Here is a 17,256-nt window from a genome sequence, read left to right on the forward strand (position 1 = left end):
TCAGGTTGATATGAAGACAATCCTGTTTCAATTTTTTTTTTTTTTTTTTTTTGGAAATTTCCAACATGAGGCATTTGCCTCATTTGCCTCAATGTAGTTACGGCCCTGACAGTACTTCAACCAAGTACTTAAGGTATACCACACGTCATCTTTGATATACAACTGAGAATGAAAACACCTGATTGGTTAATAATCTTATTTTCTGTTCACTCAGTCACACCAGATACTGATTCTATGACCATACCATATGTTATTCTTCTGATATAAACTTTGTGTCCCTTCTAATGTTATTCATAATCTTCCCTAAATATGTGTTTAACATGTATGACTTATGTTAGATATTTGATATATAAATAAAAATTACTATTGACGAATAAGGATGAACTGATCATGATGGTCTAACAGTGTAATTTCGGTACGTTGTTGTTTATTATTAACTACTTGTTTTGTTGGTGTTTGACTTTTACTTTACGGAAACAACCGACGCATTCCGATAAATCCATTCTTTCCATTGGTTACTATTTTTAGAGACTCACATGGCTACTCTTTTAAACATGAATGAATCTTGTAAAACCGGTTCTGCGACTATGGTTCTATTTAAAGATTTCAAAACACTTGATACCTTACGGGAGTTTTCCTTTAATACAATAGTAGCAAATTTTGCTACCTGCAACAGACGAATTTGCAGGTGTGGTAAAGGTCCCATAATAAGAGAAAAGGGATCTGACCACAGAAAAAGGGATATTTTTATTTTGGTTGTGCTTTGAATATATTTTCGATTTATTTTCACTCTTAAGGTAAGTTGAAACAATTAAATGTAAGCTATCTTGCGCATTCCATTTCACATGTACCAAAAGTGCATGTCTGTATTTGTTTTGAAATGTGCATTTTTATGTAAAACATGAACATTTCCCCCCAAAATTGTCACTTTTTTAACATTAATATTTTTTTATCAATTAAAGTAATAGAAATTGAGAATCTAATAATGATGCATAAGAAGAGAAATATTTGAATATATTTTGATATTTTAATTGAAAACATTTATCAATTTACACACACACATCATACATGTATATGCATGATGTAAACATATATATTGCAAATCAAACATTTTACAGTTCATGCAGAATGTGTATTTTATAACATGAAATCACGTACCCCCTCTCCTTGGTATCTTTTATATAAACAAATTTTCCCAAAGACATAAAAGGGTGAAATGTTTGTGGTGAATAACAGACAATTAGAATTTGCAGTATCTGTCAAAACTTCAATGTAATTGTTCATAATCACTGACAACATGTATAATTTTTAATTATAACACTTAAATTTCTGTTGTCTTTATTTTGAAGTTTTGTCTTTATTTTAAAGCATTTCAGTTATGTCAGATTTAAGGTTAATTTGCTTGACTGATCATAAAGGGTGCAACTTTAAACTAATTTGCATTTAAGCTCTTCTCTATACTGGTTTGTCCAGGTTCATCATGTACATTGCAAAACCCTTATTATAATATTTGAGTCCGAGATGATTTACATTTTCATATATTCTTAATTTCTGTTTTCATTTCATTTTCAAATTTCAACTTATTTTCTATTCATGATGATTTCTTTTATCAATGTTTATCTTGGTCAATTATTTTTTTTATAATGATTATATTTAGTATAATTTACCATTCATAAACAGTAAAACTTTTAAATTGAAAAAATTGTACATTTATATAATTGTTTAGTATTTTTTATCACAAAATTTATAAAGATCATTCTACACTCATTATCTACATACACAAAAATGAAGCTATGCAGTAAAGAATACATAATTTTTAAAAATTATTATATATGATAAACGATGAAGAAAAAGTTAAATTATAGACAGGTATTGTCAATAAAATGTTTTAGTACAATGTTCATGAATTTAACTAATGTAAATTCAGTAATTATTGCGATATTTTTATTATTGGGAAAAATACGACACTCGACAGGGTTGTAATCGCAATAATAAGAACTCGGAATTGATTTTTTTTTTAGATGAATCAAACAGGATTTTTCTGAAGAACGCAAACATTAAAATCACATTTTATTCTTAAAAGACAAAATCACAATATTAAAAGCACACAATAATTTCTGAATTTACAGTAATATGAAGAACAAAATGTACATGCATTGTATATCATACATGTAGATATAATAATTAAGATGGCTTTCAACTGGCCATTATGAGTTCTGGATTCATCATTTATAATTAAGGTGCGATTTTTTTACCTACTTTATATTAATTGTGTCTTAGTCATGAGTTTCATTATTTAAGAATTTATATAATTTCTTTTTTTAAAAAGCTGCTTTAATTTGGTGTCTGTATTCAGCATTTAATTGATTCTGATAACTCATTTTCAAATTTCTTTTTTTTATGATTTTGATTGAGTGGTTTTGCTTTATGCGATGTACCTCAGCCTAAAAGGCAACTGTAAATTCAGAAATTATTGCATGCATTTATTATTGCTAATTTGTCATTTTAGACTAAAATGTGATTAAAATTTTTGTAATATTGGGAAAAATCCGATTTAGTTCGTATAAAAAATTTCAAAATGTGAGTTAAATTAATCGCAATTATAACCCAGTCGCATTTTTCTTAGTAATAGAAACATCTCAAGAAATTCTGAATTTACAGTTTATCTTTACTTCTATAAGTCCATTAATATTAGACATGTTAAATAAAAAAATCTAAAGGAACGATTATTTAAATGCTTTACAAACTTTTTATTTTAGATAGAAGCGAGGAGTTAAATCCCCTGAAACTTAAATAGCAGCCATGGAAATGTGGCATGCTTGCCTCATTCTGGTACTTCTGTTTGGAAACACAGCTGCTCAAAATTCCCGTAAGTATCGGAATTCTTTAAATTTTATTTTATACTGAGTAAAAAAAATGAGGCAGCATGTTCTACTCAAGAACTAGAAGAACTTGAGATCAGAAGGCAAACACAACTTTCTACTTTAATTTACTGATAATAGGAAAAAACTAGACTGTCCTTTCCATTAGGTTGGTTTAGGGGACCTGTACCTGTAATTAAAATTTAATTATTATTTATTATTAAGCAATGCATTGTTGTTTAAATTAACATTTACATGTTCATACACATGTATTACACATGCATTTTTGTGAGGAGGTATGGTCTCTAATGGAGACAATAGTAATTATACACATATTAAGGTTGTAAAAAGGTAATAAAATACAAATGGGCACTAAAATATTTTAAAGCTGGAGGATTATTTGTATATAGATATGTCAGGGATGAAAATAATCTAAAAAAAATAAAAAGTTAAGATATTCTTATGTTTTTGTACACTCTTTTTGTCCTCAATGCTCTTCAACTTTGTACTGAATTTGGCCTACAAATTTTTATTCAAACGTCACTAATGAGTCGTTTGTAGACAAAGCGTACAACTTGTCTATCAGCATAATCAGCGCAAATAAAAAATTTCAATCCTGGTATCTATGATGAGTTTATTTACCGGTATACAAAAATACATTCTTTTATTCCAAATCTGTTGTCAAGATGACCTTGAGTGTCAAAGTGTTCTTGGCATCCTTGGAATGGATTGTTTTAATATGTCGTCTGCAGTATATAAAGATTTCATCTTTACCAATACTTTTTCTACAGAAATTTCCAGTACATAGAATACCAGATTCCTATACTTTCCTAAGTTACAAAAAGAAAACAAAAAACACAAAATATCTATTATATTTACATGAACCTGTAAAATGGTAAAAACTTGGATACAGACTGTACATCTGTGTCTTTAAAAGGGAGTTGTCATCATGGTAATGGGGTACTTTAGATTTAATGATGGTAACAAATCTGCCAAATGACGTTAACAATTATTTTTGGTGCATGACAATAAAATTTATATTTGAACTTCATGACAATAAAAAAATTCTACCGATTTTGACATATCATGTTAAATTTTTTTTCCAAAAATAAAATTTAGGTATAATTATTTGAGAACTCTGATAAATCATGATAGAATTTTAACCAATTTGACATTAAAGGCAGCCAAAAATGACTGTTTGATCCCGCCGCTAAAGGGCAGTAATACCCTCATAAAATAGTGTGTTTATTTATTTACAAAATAATTTTGTTCTAATAGAGCCTGTGTAATCACATAAGATTTTATTCTCCTTGTAGCATGTGAATCGACAGCTGTGAGCGGTAATTCTGGAGGAACGCCTACCATCATCGTTACACTGACGGAAGCTAATTTTCAAGGTACATACTAAAATCCAAGGTCAAAAGTGTTTCAACTACATGTACCAAGGATTTCTTTAAGGCCAAATAAAAATATATGTGTGGTTCCAGTAACCCTACCGTCCCTACTTTTTCGGCTTAAAAATAGCCTACCCTAAAGATTTTATTGTCATTTTTCATTAAGCACTGTTAAAGTCAGAATGTTGCTCTATAAAATAGACTTGACATAGACTCAATGTAAAAAAAAAAGCATAAAATAAAAAAAATCCATACCTACCTACCCTATCTTTTTTTTCAGATGTAACTGGAACCACACATACTTTTTTATTTGGCCTAATAGACATGGGATGCTTATTATCATGGAATTTAAGGGTAAAGCAGAACACAAATTTGAATATTCAAGAAAGTCTGAAGATATTTCTTGCCCGAATTGATTTTTTTCTCATTAACTATATATACAGAAATGTCTGCCTTCTTGCATTAGTTATGAAATATTCCTATAATTTTTAAAATTTTGAGAAAACTACTGTTTTATGACAAATATGAATTTCTGCAATTGTTTTCCAATATAAGGCTCATATTTTGCACTTTAAAGTTGTGGTCTCATCAACTTGAAACTTAATATACTTATTAATTTTCATGTTTTATAAAATGTATTATTTCTGAATAAGAATTTTGATACAGATTTCACAGTTCAAGTTTGCATGTCCCTCTAGTATCTTTCTCGTCTTTTTCACTCGTCATGGATATATATTTCTTTGGTATGGTGTCATTACACTTGTCTTGTTTGGATCTGCGTCTGTAGAACGGTCTTCAATACAGAACCTTGGCTCACACTGAACAGCAACCTTTATATGTTATACATATATATAACTGAAAAAATTGAATTGCAATATCCTAGTAAATCAATATTATGGTTCATGTATTTGGTGTTGTAAAATATTTGTAATTATTAAGAAGAGTTGAATTACTGTAAACAGGTAAACCAACTAAGTATCCAGGAAAATTAGTTTGTTTTCAATATAACAATTCTCAAAAGTTTGGTGGTCTTTATACAAAGTTATGGTATTGAACGTGTTGAATAATTTGTCCTTTTATGGTTGATTTTACAGAATTAGCAGCAAATCCAGACAATTATATTGCTGACACAAAGATCAATGGTATTCTTGGAGGAACTGATTCCAGCAGTGGTATTAGACTGGAAATATCAAGGTCATCTGGTACTCCCTTTAATATAAATGTGACAAACCAGTTCTCATTAGAGTCACGTGCCATATCACCACCAGAGAATACGTTTTCACAGAGAGCTTTTCTCCGTCTTATTTCATCTTTGGACAGAGATGTAAGTTCAGAGCCTGTAATCTATAAGCCACAATTATGAAACAATTTTTTAAAAAGAGCATTATGACTCTATAGCTAATTATCTTCTTTAATTAAATATCTTAGTGAAAAGCATAATCCATATGAAAAACTTGGGGGTACAAAACAGCAAAAACAAAGAGTAAGTTTAGTGAAACTGAGAGACTTTCATGTTGATTACATTGAATAGCCAAAAGGCTGTTTATTAAGAAAAAAGTTATCTTATAAAAAAAATCACTATCAGGTATTTATTCAATTTATCATATTTATAGAAAACATAACTGTTTGAAAATTTATTACTAAAATCTATTGATAAAATTATATGACGCATTTGCCTTTAAAAATATTTATTAAATGTGCGAAAAATAAATAAACCTTGCAATAATTATAATTAATCCCACCATGGTTTAGCATAGAAACACATGAAATGCTCTGAAGACATTTGTTGGGCCCTTTTTTATGTGTAAACTCAATTGAGAAAACTTTGTTAAGCACACTAACACTAATCATACAATTGCTATCAAGTGTTTTATGGTTTATACAAGTGTGGACACAGATCAGTGTGAATAGTGGATAGTATCCATATTGATCTGTGTCCACACTTGTTAAAATCATAAAATATATTAAAAAAGATATGATTCAAAACTAGTGATCCATCTTATATTTATATGTTTATCATGTTTATTTTGTAGGGTCAAACTGCAACTACATTTGATGATACAGATGTTATTGAGTTTCAAGTGAAATGTACTAGAGTGGTGAGTTACTATTTTTTTCAACCATTACACAGAAATGGTACACACACGTTAAAGTTATTTAGTTGAAAATCCCAGTGTCATGGTCAGTCTACTTGCTAAACATTTGAATCCACAAACCCAAAGCTCAATTTTAACACATTTTTAGTTGGATTCTGTTGGCTTGTAGAGAAGAATTTCACAAGACGACAGCAATTTTATAAACCATGGCTGTTGGTTTGTGGTTTAGCCTGAAGACTGCATGGTAGTGATAATGGTTATAGCGCAATTTCAATAGATAGAAGTAAATTATGAATAATGTTACATTGGAATCACAAGTTTTTAAAAAAGGTGAATCAAAGCACTGTTCTAATGTTAACCAGTTTAAAAAGGTGACTGTTTTTTCCCCATTTTAAACTATTTCTATAGCTCTTGCAAAGACAACAGTCAAAAGCTTGTCATTAAATAGCATATTTTAACATGTGGCTAATGACTGTTTTGTCAACCAGTATCACATTCAGTGCCTACCTGTTTACTAAATGAAATGTTGAATCCAAAGTGTCTTATGCATATGCTGGGAAATTTATCTATTTTGTGCTGTCTGGTAAACAAAGCTAACATTAAACCCACTATATACAGTCAAATCACCTATGCACTTCCACTCTGTATCAATCAATACCAGGACGAGTGATTTATGACTGAAATATCTTTTGTACACTATCATAACTATTTATAATGTTTTTAGAACACAGGCTTGAATCATTCATGACTTGGATCATATTTCAATATTTGCATGTTATTTATGATGATTACAAATGCTGTATGCTGTTACTTTGTTCAAATTATTGAACATGTAAATGAGATGGTCAATAAGAATAATGATTTTTTTTCAGGGTTCAACATCTTCTACATTTTTCTTGATGACAGTAGATGTTCAAGACATCAATGATAACAGCCCTGTTTTCTCTGGTACCCCATATGAAGCCAGTGTGAATGAGGTAAGTTCGGTATACTCAAAAAAGCTTGTATCCATATGATGTATATAAAGCCAGTATAAATGGGGTAAGTTATGTTTTCTGTAACAAGTACCTTATATGATACCATTGTGAAAAAGGTAAATGTTTACTTATTTAGTGTTATATCTCGTCTCTCTATTTTAATATATACCAGCTTTGATAAGTGTTTGGTGTGACAATAAGTTTTCACTTCTGTTCTCGCACCATGAACAACAAAATTGTTTATTTTGTAAAAAATATTTCTGTTCTCCATTAATATATATTACTGTTTACCTTACAACAAAACAATTTTCATTTAACTGTGTACATATTTTATTTGACGGCGTCCAAGGTTATGGTTTTTGTCGATGCTGCGACTTTTGTTGCAGAAAGCTCGACAAAGGGATAGTGAAGCTGTCTCAGCGGCGTTAGCTAACTTCTTGAAAGCATTAGATTTTAGAAGGTGGAAGACCTGGATGCTTCATACTTTGTATATAAATGCCTCATGTTATGAAGTTTCGTCAGTCACATATCAAATGTCCTTGACCTCATTTTCATGGTTCAGTGACTTCTTGAAAAAAAAGTTTTGTAATGTTAAATTCTCTTTTATTATAAGTAGTAGGATAACTATATTTGGTACTGTTTGTGTGTACCTTGCAAGGTCCCCATGCCTGCCAAACTGTATTAAATGCTATTCTCATCCTATAAAAAACAAATTATTTATTTTAAGTACTTGATGATATCTAATATTGATTTTTTATGTTTTGTTTTTAGTTGTCACCAATAGGAACCACAGTATTTAGAGGAATAGCTGCCTTTGATCTTGATGCAAATACAAACAAGGATATTAATTTTGGAATAATGCCTGGAGATGGTGGAATTGTAAGTTCACTTATATGTTGTACTAATAAGATGAAAAAATCACCCTTCCTGGTGAAAAGTTTTTGTATAGCTTCCTGTATTGAAGTTTGAGTGATAAAACTTTGATTTTTGACTCTGTCATATAAAGATATGAAGATGTGGTATGATTGCCAATGAGACATCTCTACACAAGAAACCAAACACCACAGAAATTACTAGTTATGGGTCATTGAACTTGTTTTCTTGCTACAAGTAAGAAATTAAAATTTCTTGATCATTCCAGTATAATGTATTAATTATTTGAGTTATCTACCCTTTAAAGGGGCTCTAGCAAAGAGATATATAAAAAATTTAAAGTTTTTTGTTTTTTTTTGTTCAATCAATAATGAAATAACAATTCGCTTTTTTCACCAAAAAGGTTCAATTTTGTCAAATTACGCTAAGAAACATTGATAATTAGTTATTAACTTGCAAGTGAATGAGTCAACCTCTTTATATCCGTATTCATGTGAACTTCAATTTAACCCCTCGCTAGAGATTGACAAGGCATGCATTGTACGTGTACTGGTTATTTAAAGAAAAAGAATGTTAACAATGAAAGTGAAACTATGGTAAATCATTTGATTACTAATTCGATGCATATAAAATCATTCTTATACAGTTAAAAGCAAGAGAAACATCTATTTTTAATCTATAAAATAAAATCAAACAGACCTATAAAAATCCAATTGCACGTGTTGGTTTAAAGTCATAAGAAACGAGTGACCGGTGAAAAATTATGTTCTTCCAATTCTTGAACCAATGCATACACACATCATAAACTTAGTCTTCTGTGCACGAATTTATCATTTTTTTCGTGTAAATTTCGTATAATCGTCAATTTTTTTTTCAATCGGTCAGTGTTGTTGTGTAAATATGGCAGGTAATTAAAGTTCGTGTTTTGAATCCGAAGTTTAACGATGGTCACCTGTTTGTCAACAATCGACAAAAAATAAACAAAAAAGCATGGAAAGAGAGCACGTGTTAAACATGTGAATTCAGATAATAGTTTATTTTAAGGACATCCATGCGTATTGTGATCACCGGATTTTTACGAGATGGGTCACACTGAGGTCACTTTGCATACGGAAAATATGTCGGGGGAATTGGTTGCTGGAAGCAAACAATTAAAATTAAGTAAACTTCTTCTAAATATGAATAAATTAAAGAATTTTCTTCAGAAAAAAGTATATGTACATAAGTTTTGTAATGAAAACTATCCATTGAGTTTTAAAAAACATATGCATTATTTTTTTTGATTTGAGGTTTCTTATGACTTTAATATATTCATATCTTTATTTATGTTTACATCACTTATATGGTCATCTGAGGTCAACTCGATAGTTAATTAGATGGCATCTGGACTAAAATACACACGAAACGTACCTATATATTATCTACCCCATGCTTTTTTAAATTTTTCAGTTTTGACAAAGAACTAGACCAGTTGCGTACCGCTTTCGATAGATCCAAGATGGTGGTATACAATGAATTTACTTAAAATTTTGTATTTTTACATTTTCAGCTTGATGGTTCACAGAAGTTTGAAATTGCCACACCTAGATTGGGTTATGTGTCCATTAAAACAGTTCTAGATTTTGAAGCATTGAACGCATTGGGACAAACTACTTATATTTTAAATATTTCTGCTACTGTAAGTGATGTTTTATGTAGATTTTTTCTGTCAATAACTTGCATACAGTAGATTTATTATATTTCATTGAACACTAAGTTTTGTTGATTTGTGGCTTCTTTAAAAAAATGTGTACTAGTTCAGCCAAAAAATACCAATTTAAAGTCTTTGGATTGACCCAACCATTGAATCGTTCTTTATATAAGGTAATATAAAGTTTTAACATATTTGGGACAAATAATAATTATATATTCGTATAATTTTTCTACTCTCAAATATCATGAAAAAGTATCCTAGTTTGGCTACCAGCTAGAACTTTTTTTCCTCTACTGTGGACGAATGAAAACTAAAAAAAGAGAATGAAAATCTATTGTAGCATTATGATGACCTGATTTAATTCTATTTATAGGATCAAGCTACAGATGCTAATTTGAGGAAAACAACGTATGAAACTTTAAGACTGAATATTCTTGATGGTGATGATTTGGGACCAGTTTTTGTATTAGATAGCTGTCTGCAGACAGCTAGTAATGTGTGTTTTCATCCTACTTACACAACAGAAATAACCAATGGTGTCATTGTAAGTATAGATTGACCAATCATATTTAAGATATAATTTGAAAGAAATGTATTTTAACCAATCAATGGTGTCATTGTATGTATAGATTGACCAATCATATTTTAGATATCATTTAAAATGAATGTATTTTGACCAATCAATGGTGTCATTGAAAGTATAGATTGACCAATCATATTCAAGATATAATTCAAAATGAATCTACTCTGACCAATAATTTATCAAATTGCAAAAATATCAATAATGCCATTGCTGGTACAGATTGACTTTCTTAAATTTTACTGACCTTGAAATTGTAAGAAGGTTGCATGATTTTGTGGCACACAGGGCATTGCAATGCAAATGTTTTTAAAGTCACAAATAAAGGATTTTAAGGTGGAACCTAACACTACAGTGAGATAACTCTGTAAAATCAGCTAAATGTTTTCATCAGGTTGCATTGTTAAGGAAATATTAAGCTTCTTAATGATCAAAATTAGTGCTTGTCAAACTTCAACATATCCAATGAAATTTTTCAAAGAATTGAGTGTGTGGTTCAAGTTATTTGAAATATTTATATTTTTGTCAAAGGGTGATAGTTGATATTTTGTCAAAATTTTAAGAAAATTAAATGAGCCAAATTCATTTTAGGCAAGGTGTTTGGTACCATCTTACTATCAATTCTATGTAAAAATTGTATAATATTTTTAACTATCAATAAGATAGAAGCAGAGATATCAGATTTCTTTTCTTTTAACATAGGTGTCGGTATGTACATATTTTTAGTTATTCATAAGCCATGCTTTCAGTTTCCTCTCCTATTCCCTCATTTCCAGCAACAATGTTTTCCCCTTTTAAACAGCACATTTGAATAGCACATATTTTCCCCTTTTAAACCCCATTATCGTTCATAACTATGCTAATAGTATATTCATGCTATGACGACTGACACTGCTTTTTCTTATCTTGTAGAATTCTGTAATACCAATATCTTTACACCTCTGGCCTACATATACCTGTAATTTTATAATTGAACACTCTCAGCTATACTATTCTAAAATTCACACAAACTAAGAACTGTTTATTTTCCCATTTTGAAAATCTTTTTATGATCTTTTTTTATTGAATTGATACAAACTTTGAAAAATATAGAGGCCGTTATTCATTTCCTTAAGGAATAACCATAATGGCTGTTATATTTATTTCTGTCTATGAAGAAACAACAAAAAAATGCACTCTGAATGACCTGCATATATTTCAGTTATAATTCTTCATAATTCTTAATTCATTTCTGATAATTGTCATCTTATTTCTTTAAAAGACTACTTTTCACATCCTGTCATAAGCTTTTACACATAAAGGCTATTTGTGAAATTTTCATGGCAGTCCTTCTAAAATTTGTTATCAAGCACCTTGTAAACATCATATACTGTGTATAGCATTTCACATTCAAGCTTATTTGAACCTATTGTTATCCAAATACTTGTATACTATAACACATATTTACCATGTATAAAATATTTCATCACATTTTCTTCAGGAATGATAATCGTAGCACCCTGACAATAAATAAAAATCAGCTGAACGTTTTAATTAAGATCTATTGTGAAGGAAATATTAAGCTTCTCAATGATCCAAATTTGTGTTTGTCAAACTGCTATATATCCAATGAAATTTTTCCGATAAAATGATTGTTTGAAATTTGTATATTTTGTCCAAGGGTCAAAGTTAATATTTTTTCAAAATTTAATGAAAATCAAAGAAGTCAAATTTATTTCAGTCGAGGTGTTTTGAACCATCTTAAATAACTTAAATTTGTAGAAAATCAGAACAAAAGAGAAAATGTGTAAAAATACATCAGATTGATATACAATGAAATACATGAACTAAAAATAGTCTTGTATCAAGGCAGGGGAAATGATTCTTTATTTCTGTTTAAGGGGGCTCCTGGGTATAAATCAATTTTTTTTCTAATATAGGTTTTCGCTATATTTTTTTATAAATGAACTTTATCATATACTTAAAAGAAAAATGAAATAAAAAAATGGGGTCACCGTTCATTTAAGCTTACAGTCTGCCTCTGGAAGAGGCATACATTTTTGTTAATGTCCCTTTTTTCTGTTGAACTAATAGGAGAAATAGAGATAATATCGAAATAAAAAAATAACCTAATTACAGAAATCGCTTAAATTTTACAATTATTTAGTTTATGTACAGCTTATATGAAAACAATAACAAAAAATATAGTTCACCGATGAATTAAAAAAGATATTTCAAATTTAATGCCAAAAAAATGGCATTTTTGCACCAAAGGGAGATAATTTGGAGCTTTTTCAATGATATGAACATTTTAAAAGTCATCTGGGGCCAAACCGAATCGATTTTTTGGGTTGATTTGTTTTACCATATCATAAAGTAATAACTAATAGTGTAAAAAATAAAATTTGTAATGAAAAAATAAAGGTACCCACGAACCACCTAAGTTGATTCATTTAAAAAATCTCACACCATTATTCAATGGATGATTATATTGGTGTTTTCTCCTGTCATAACATCATGATTTTCTCTGCTGAACTTTTATCTGCTATTATTCAGATGAGCATTGATTTTACAACTTTTTTTGACAGGGAGGGATTTTAACATTAAGACCTGGCAATAATCAAGCCATAAATACCTCTATTGCTGCACAGGATCAGGACACTTTGAATGCAGCCATTGGCTTCACTATTGAGGAAAGTGAGTATAAAAATTAGCGATTGTATTTTGAAGGTTAACAAAGGTCAAGATCCAGCACTGTTTGACAGTGTTGTGTTACCTGGTTACAGAAGTGCATACATACCATACATAACTATTATATAACTACACAAATGTAATTTCAATTCTTGGCAAAGTGTTGTAGCTGTGTTACCTGAGGCTGAAGCAGGTGTAGTAACCCCTCAACTTTGTTCATTTGTCCATCCGAAAGAAAGAAATTTGTCAAAGTTTTCATGACTTCTATGAAAGAAAATAATTTAATATTTGGTCTGCGGCTTGATAATGCTAAGTTGTATCAAGTAAGCAATTTTTATGCGCCACCTACAATAGTAGAGGGGCATTATGTTTTCTGGTCTGTGGCTCCGTTCATTCGTCTGTTTGTCCGTCTGTTCGTCTGTGCTAATTTTAAAGCCAAATTAGACTTTTGACCCCAATTTCACGGTCTACTGAACATAGAAAATGAAAGTGGGAGTTTCAAGTTAAAGTTTTTGGTCAAGGTAGTTTTTGATGAAATTGAAGTCCAATCAACTTGAAATTTAGTACATATGTTCTCTATAGTATAATCTTTCTAATTTTAATGCCAAATTAGATTATTACCCAATTTCACGGTCCATGGAACATGGAAAATGATAGTGCGAGTGGGGCATCCTTGTACTTTGGACACATTCTTGTTACATCTGCTATAAAGCCACCTCCTATTTACTGATAGTTTGATACCTAACAATACTCAATGTACAAGGGAATTATTCTTCCAACTTTTCTTGGCTCCTATTGAAGTAAACGGTTTTAATGTATTGTCTGGGAATAGTCAGTTATACTCTGGTATTGTGATCTCTCAAAATCAATGGCATGCAGCGATACAAGTCCAAAGCCTTAAAATAGGTCTTGTTCTTTAAGTATTTTATTACAAATGATACAGAACTGTTTTATAATATGACTTTGACATTCTGATTTTATCATTGTTAAACTTTTATGTCTAAATTTGTTAACATTTTATTTGATAAAACTATTACTGCTGTTGGCTAATTCAGAAAATGGCAAAAAAAAATTTAGTCAACTTTTTGATATTTATTAACTTGAAAATTAAAGTTAACAGAACAATTTGAAAAACCTAAATGTTTCATTCTGTTATTTTCTTTTTCTTTTTAGCTATTCCGTCTGGATATGCAAACAGATTTGGCATAAGTGGATCTGCAAATAGTGGTAAACTTTATACTGCATCCCTGTCTCAGGTGCTGGCCATAAATAGAACTACTGTACAGGACCTGGAGATAATTATCAAAGTATGTACACTGTAAATTCAGAAATGTTTACATGGATTTTTTTTTTTAAATGGACAAAAATAATGAGATAAGTTAGGGTTTTTATGAAGATTTGCAACTTTACCGGATTTGTTATCACATAAGCAACACGACGGGTGCCGCATGTGGAGCAGGATCTGCTTACCCTTCTGGAGCACCTGAGATCACCCCATGTTTTTTGGTGGGGTTCGTGTTGTTTATTCTTTAGTTTTCTATGTTGTGTCGTGTGTGCTGTTGTTTGTTTGTCTTTTTCATTTTTAGCCATTGCGTTGTCAGTTTATTTTGGATTTATGAGTTTGACTGTCCCTTTGGTATCTTTCGTCCCTCTTTTGCAAACCAATATATGTGACTGTCTCCCGTCTTGAAGAGAGAGGCCAAATATACAAAAGGGACCTTCAAACTCATAAGTTATAACAGTACAACAAAACAAAGAAAACTAAAGACACCGCAAAACAAACCACACCAAAGACTTGGGGTGATCTCAAGTACGTTAGAGACGCAACGTTAGATATTGCTACTACCACGAAAAATAACGTTAAGTAAATATTTGACCGGAAAATTTTTATAGAAATGCTGAAATAAATATTTCAAATTATACATGAAAATAAAGATTGATTCTTAAATTTTCACATTATGATAGAGAAAGAATAAAAATATAATATTTATAGGCTTAGGAAGACACAGATTATCCTAAAAACGTTTACTTAGCGTTGTCCCATGTAACAAACTCGGGACATAAAACTTGCACAATTCGCGAAATGTTCACGCAACTCTTCGAAATTTTGCATGTACATTCTATGACGTGATATATTTCAGTATTGGTTAACAAGGCTGTCTCCATTTAAAATTTGCATACATATTTTCAAAAGAATATGATGTACGGAAATGTCCCATCTGAAATTTAATTTGGAAACTTCAAACATTTCAGTTCAAAATGAAATTTTGACAGAAAATTCATTAAATTGTAAGCACAATCGTTTTGCACTAAATGTAAGCTTCCAAAATTCGAATTGAAAAATAAATTGACCTACATATTCAATTCAAAACAATAGATTTGCAATGTCTTGCGGAAATGTCCGAGTTAAACAGTCATGCCTTCACAAAACTTTTACGGCCAAAAACACAGAGATTTGATTTTGTGAAGATTATTTTTCAGCTTTTATAACCATACCAATAAAAAGTACTTTTAAAGTTGAAGTTGGTACACCAAATAGCATTAACATTACAGGGTTATCTATAAAAAATACTGATTAATGAAAATGTCTTGCAAGTTTGTCCGTTATCATAATTTGACGTCGCCAGAAGCGTTATGCTAGCTATAGGGACGGCATAAACTGCATTCGCTTGTTCCTTCCTCCACTAAATATAAATGTCCTGCTTTCAACAAAACGAAATGATGCACATCTTACAAAAATACACATCTATAAGGCGATCAAAAAGTAAGAAAACTTCAGTATCATAACTATAAGCTATTGTATGTTGCTGCTTGAATAAAATCATACTCGGGTTGAATATATAATGCAGCACTATTCCTCCAAAAACATATAAATACTAGCAGTAAAATTGCTTTTCCTATGTTGATTATAAAATCATATTGGATCGGATTCTCACGGCATTTACACTTGTGAGTTATACTTTGCAGGAAGAATTAGATAGTGTGCGTTTTCAAATTAACGTCATTTTTCTGTTACACTAAATGGTAGCAATATCTGACGTTGCAGCAGAACGGTAAGCAGATCCTGCTCCACATGTAGCAATAAATCTTGAGTTATGTCCCATTATCAATAAATGTTCAATGTCAATAGGTTTGAATTATTTCATTGACTCTTGCTTATTTTCAAGTGGGGACATTTGAGTCTCAAGGACACATTCTTCTATTATTTTGCTTTATAATTGTTTATTTGAATTCTTTTTCTTTTTACAATTCAGGCCACAGAAAATACACCCAATGCCAGATTCAGCAGAGCCATTATTAAAGCTACCATTGTACGAGCTAATAATAACCCTCCAGTAGTTTCAGTGTCCTCTGTTAATGGATATATAAATGAAAACTCCCCGATCGGCACAGCTCCTACCAGCAGCGATGGTTCAACATTATTACGTGTCACAGTGACTGATGGAGATTTGGTAAGTACACTTCAAAAAAGGGACTGAATCCGACTAATACATGATTTTATTCCACATGGGAAAAGAGAAAAATACAAAACAATGCTGATTAAGTTATGAGAAAGGCTATTTCAGGAATTTGGGTTTGAGTCATTTAATTTGCCAGAATTCAGGAATAGGTAATGTCACTGTACCCAAATTGCACCGAGTACCCAAATTGCACCTATTCAACATAAACAGCTGAGAAATTCTTAAAAGTTTTCTTTGAGACTAAACAATTTGTTTTTTGATTATTTGACATTATACACTTCTTACAAAATAGATGAATATATTAAAATATACACTAAACGTTTCTATCAACAGATGAAGCTTTCACTGGAAAAGAAAAATGTATGAAAACGCCGTCATGCAACATTCACAAAAAGTCATCTTTTAAATATGAATAAAAAAATATGTTACAAGCATCTATTTTAAAGAAAATGAATAGTGAGCATGTTTTTATGTCAAATTGTTCTAAATATTTGAAAAAATAAAACAAAACATCTATAATTTGATTTTAATTGACGTGAATGAAGCATGGATGCAATTTGGGTACTTCTCATTACGGAATCATGAATAGTTTGGAGGTCGATTCAAACCCATTTTTCTATGACTCAATATTGATTAAAAATCAAATCAGTA

General features: G+C 30.4%; 1 protein-coding gene across 1 annotated transcript in view; it reads left to right on the forward strand.

Annotated features, from left to right (window-relative positions):
* Positions 1-533: 533 nt before the first annotated feature.
* The window catches only part of LOC139489809 (uncharacterized), a 204,321-nt gene continuing 187,598 nt past the window's right edge, over positions 534-17,256 (forward strand). The window contains exons 1-12 of the mRNA XM_071276656.1: positions 534-797; positions 2,760-2,869; positions 4,178-4,258; positions 5,350-5,579; positions 6,289-6,354; positions 7,224-7,328; positions 8,100-8,207; positions 9,751-9,879; positions 10,268-10,438; positions 13,042-13,150; positions 14,318-14,451; positions 16,399-16,596. Of these exons, the coding sequence (XP_071132757.1) occupies positions 2,803-2,869; positions 4,178-4,258; positions 5,350-5,579; positions 6,289-6,354; positions 7,224-7,328; positions 8,100-8,207; positions 9,751-9,879; positions 10,268-10,438; positions 13,042-13,150; positions 14,318-14,451; positions 16,399-16,596 (1,398 nt within the window). The 5' untranslated portion in view covers positions 534-797; positions 2,760-2,802. The remainder of the gene's footprint in view (positions 798-2,759; positions 2,870-4,177; positions 4,259-5,349; positions 5,580-6,288; positions 6,355-7,223; positions 7,329-8,099; positions 8,208-9,750; positions 9,880-10,267; positions 10,439-13,041; positions 13,151-14,317; positions 14,452-16,398; positions 16,597-17,256) is intronic.

Source organism: Mytilus edulis, chromosome 9, assembly GCF_963676685.1.
Source record: "Mytilus edulis chromosome 9, xbMytEdul2.2, whole genome shotgun sequence".
Classification (NCBI taxonomy): Eukaryota; Metazoa; Mollusca; class Bivalvia; order Mytilida; family Mytilidae; genus Mytilus; species Mytilus edulis.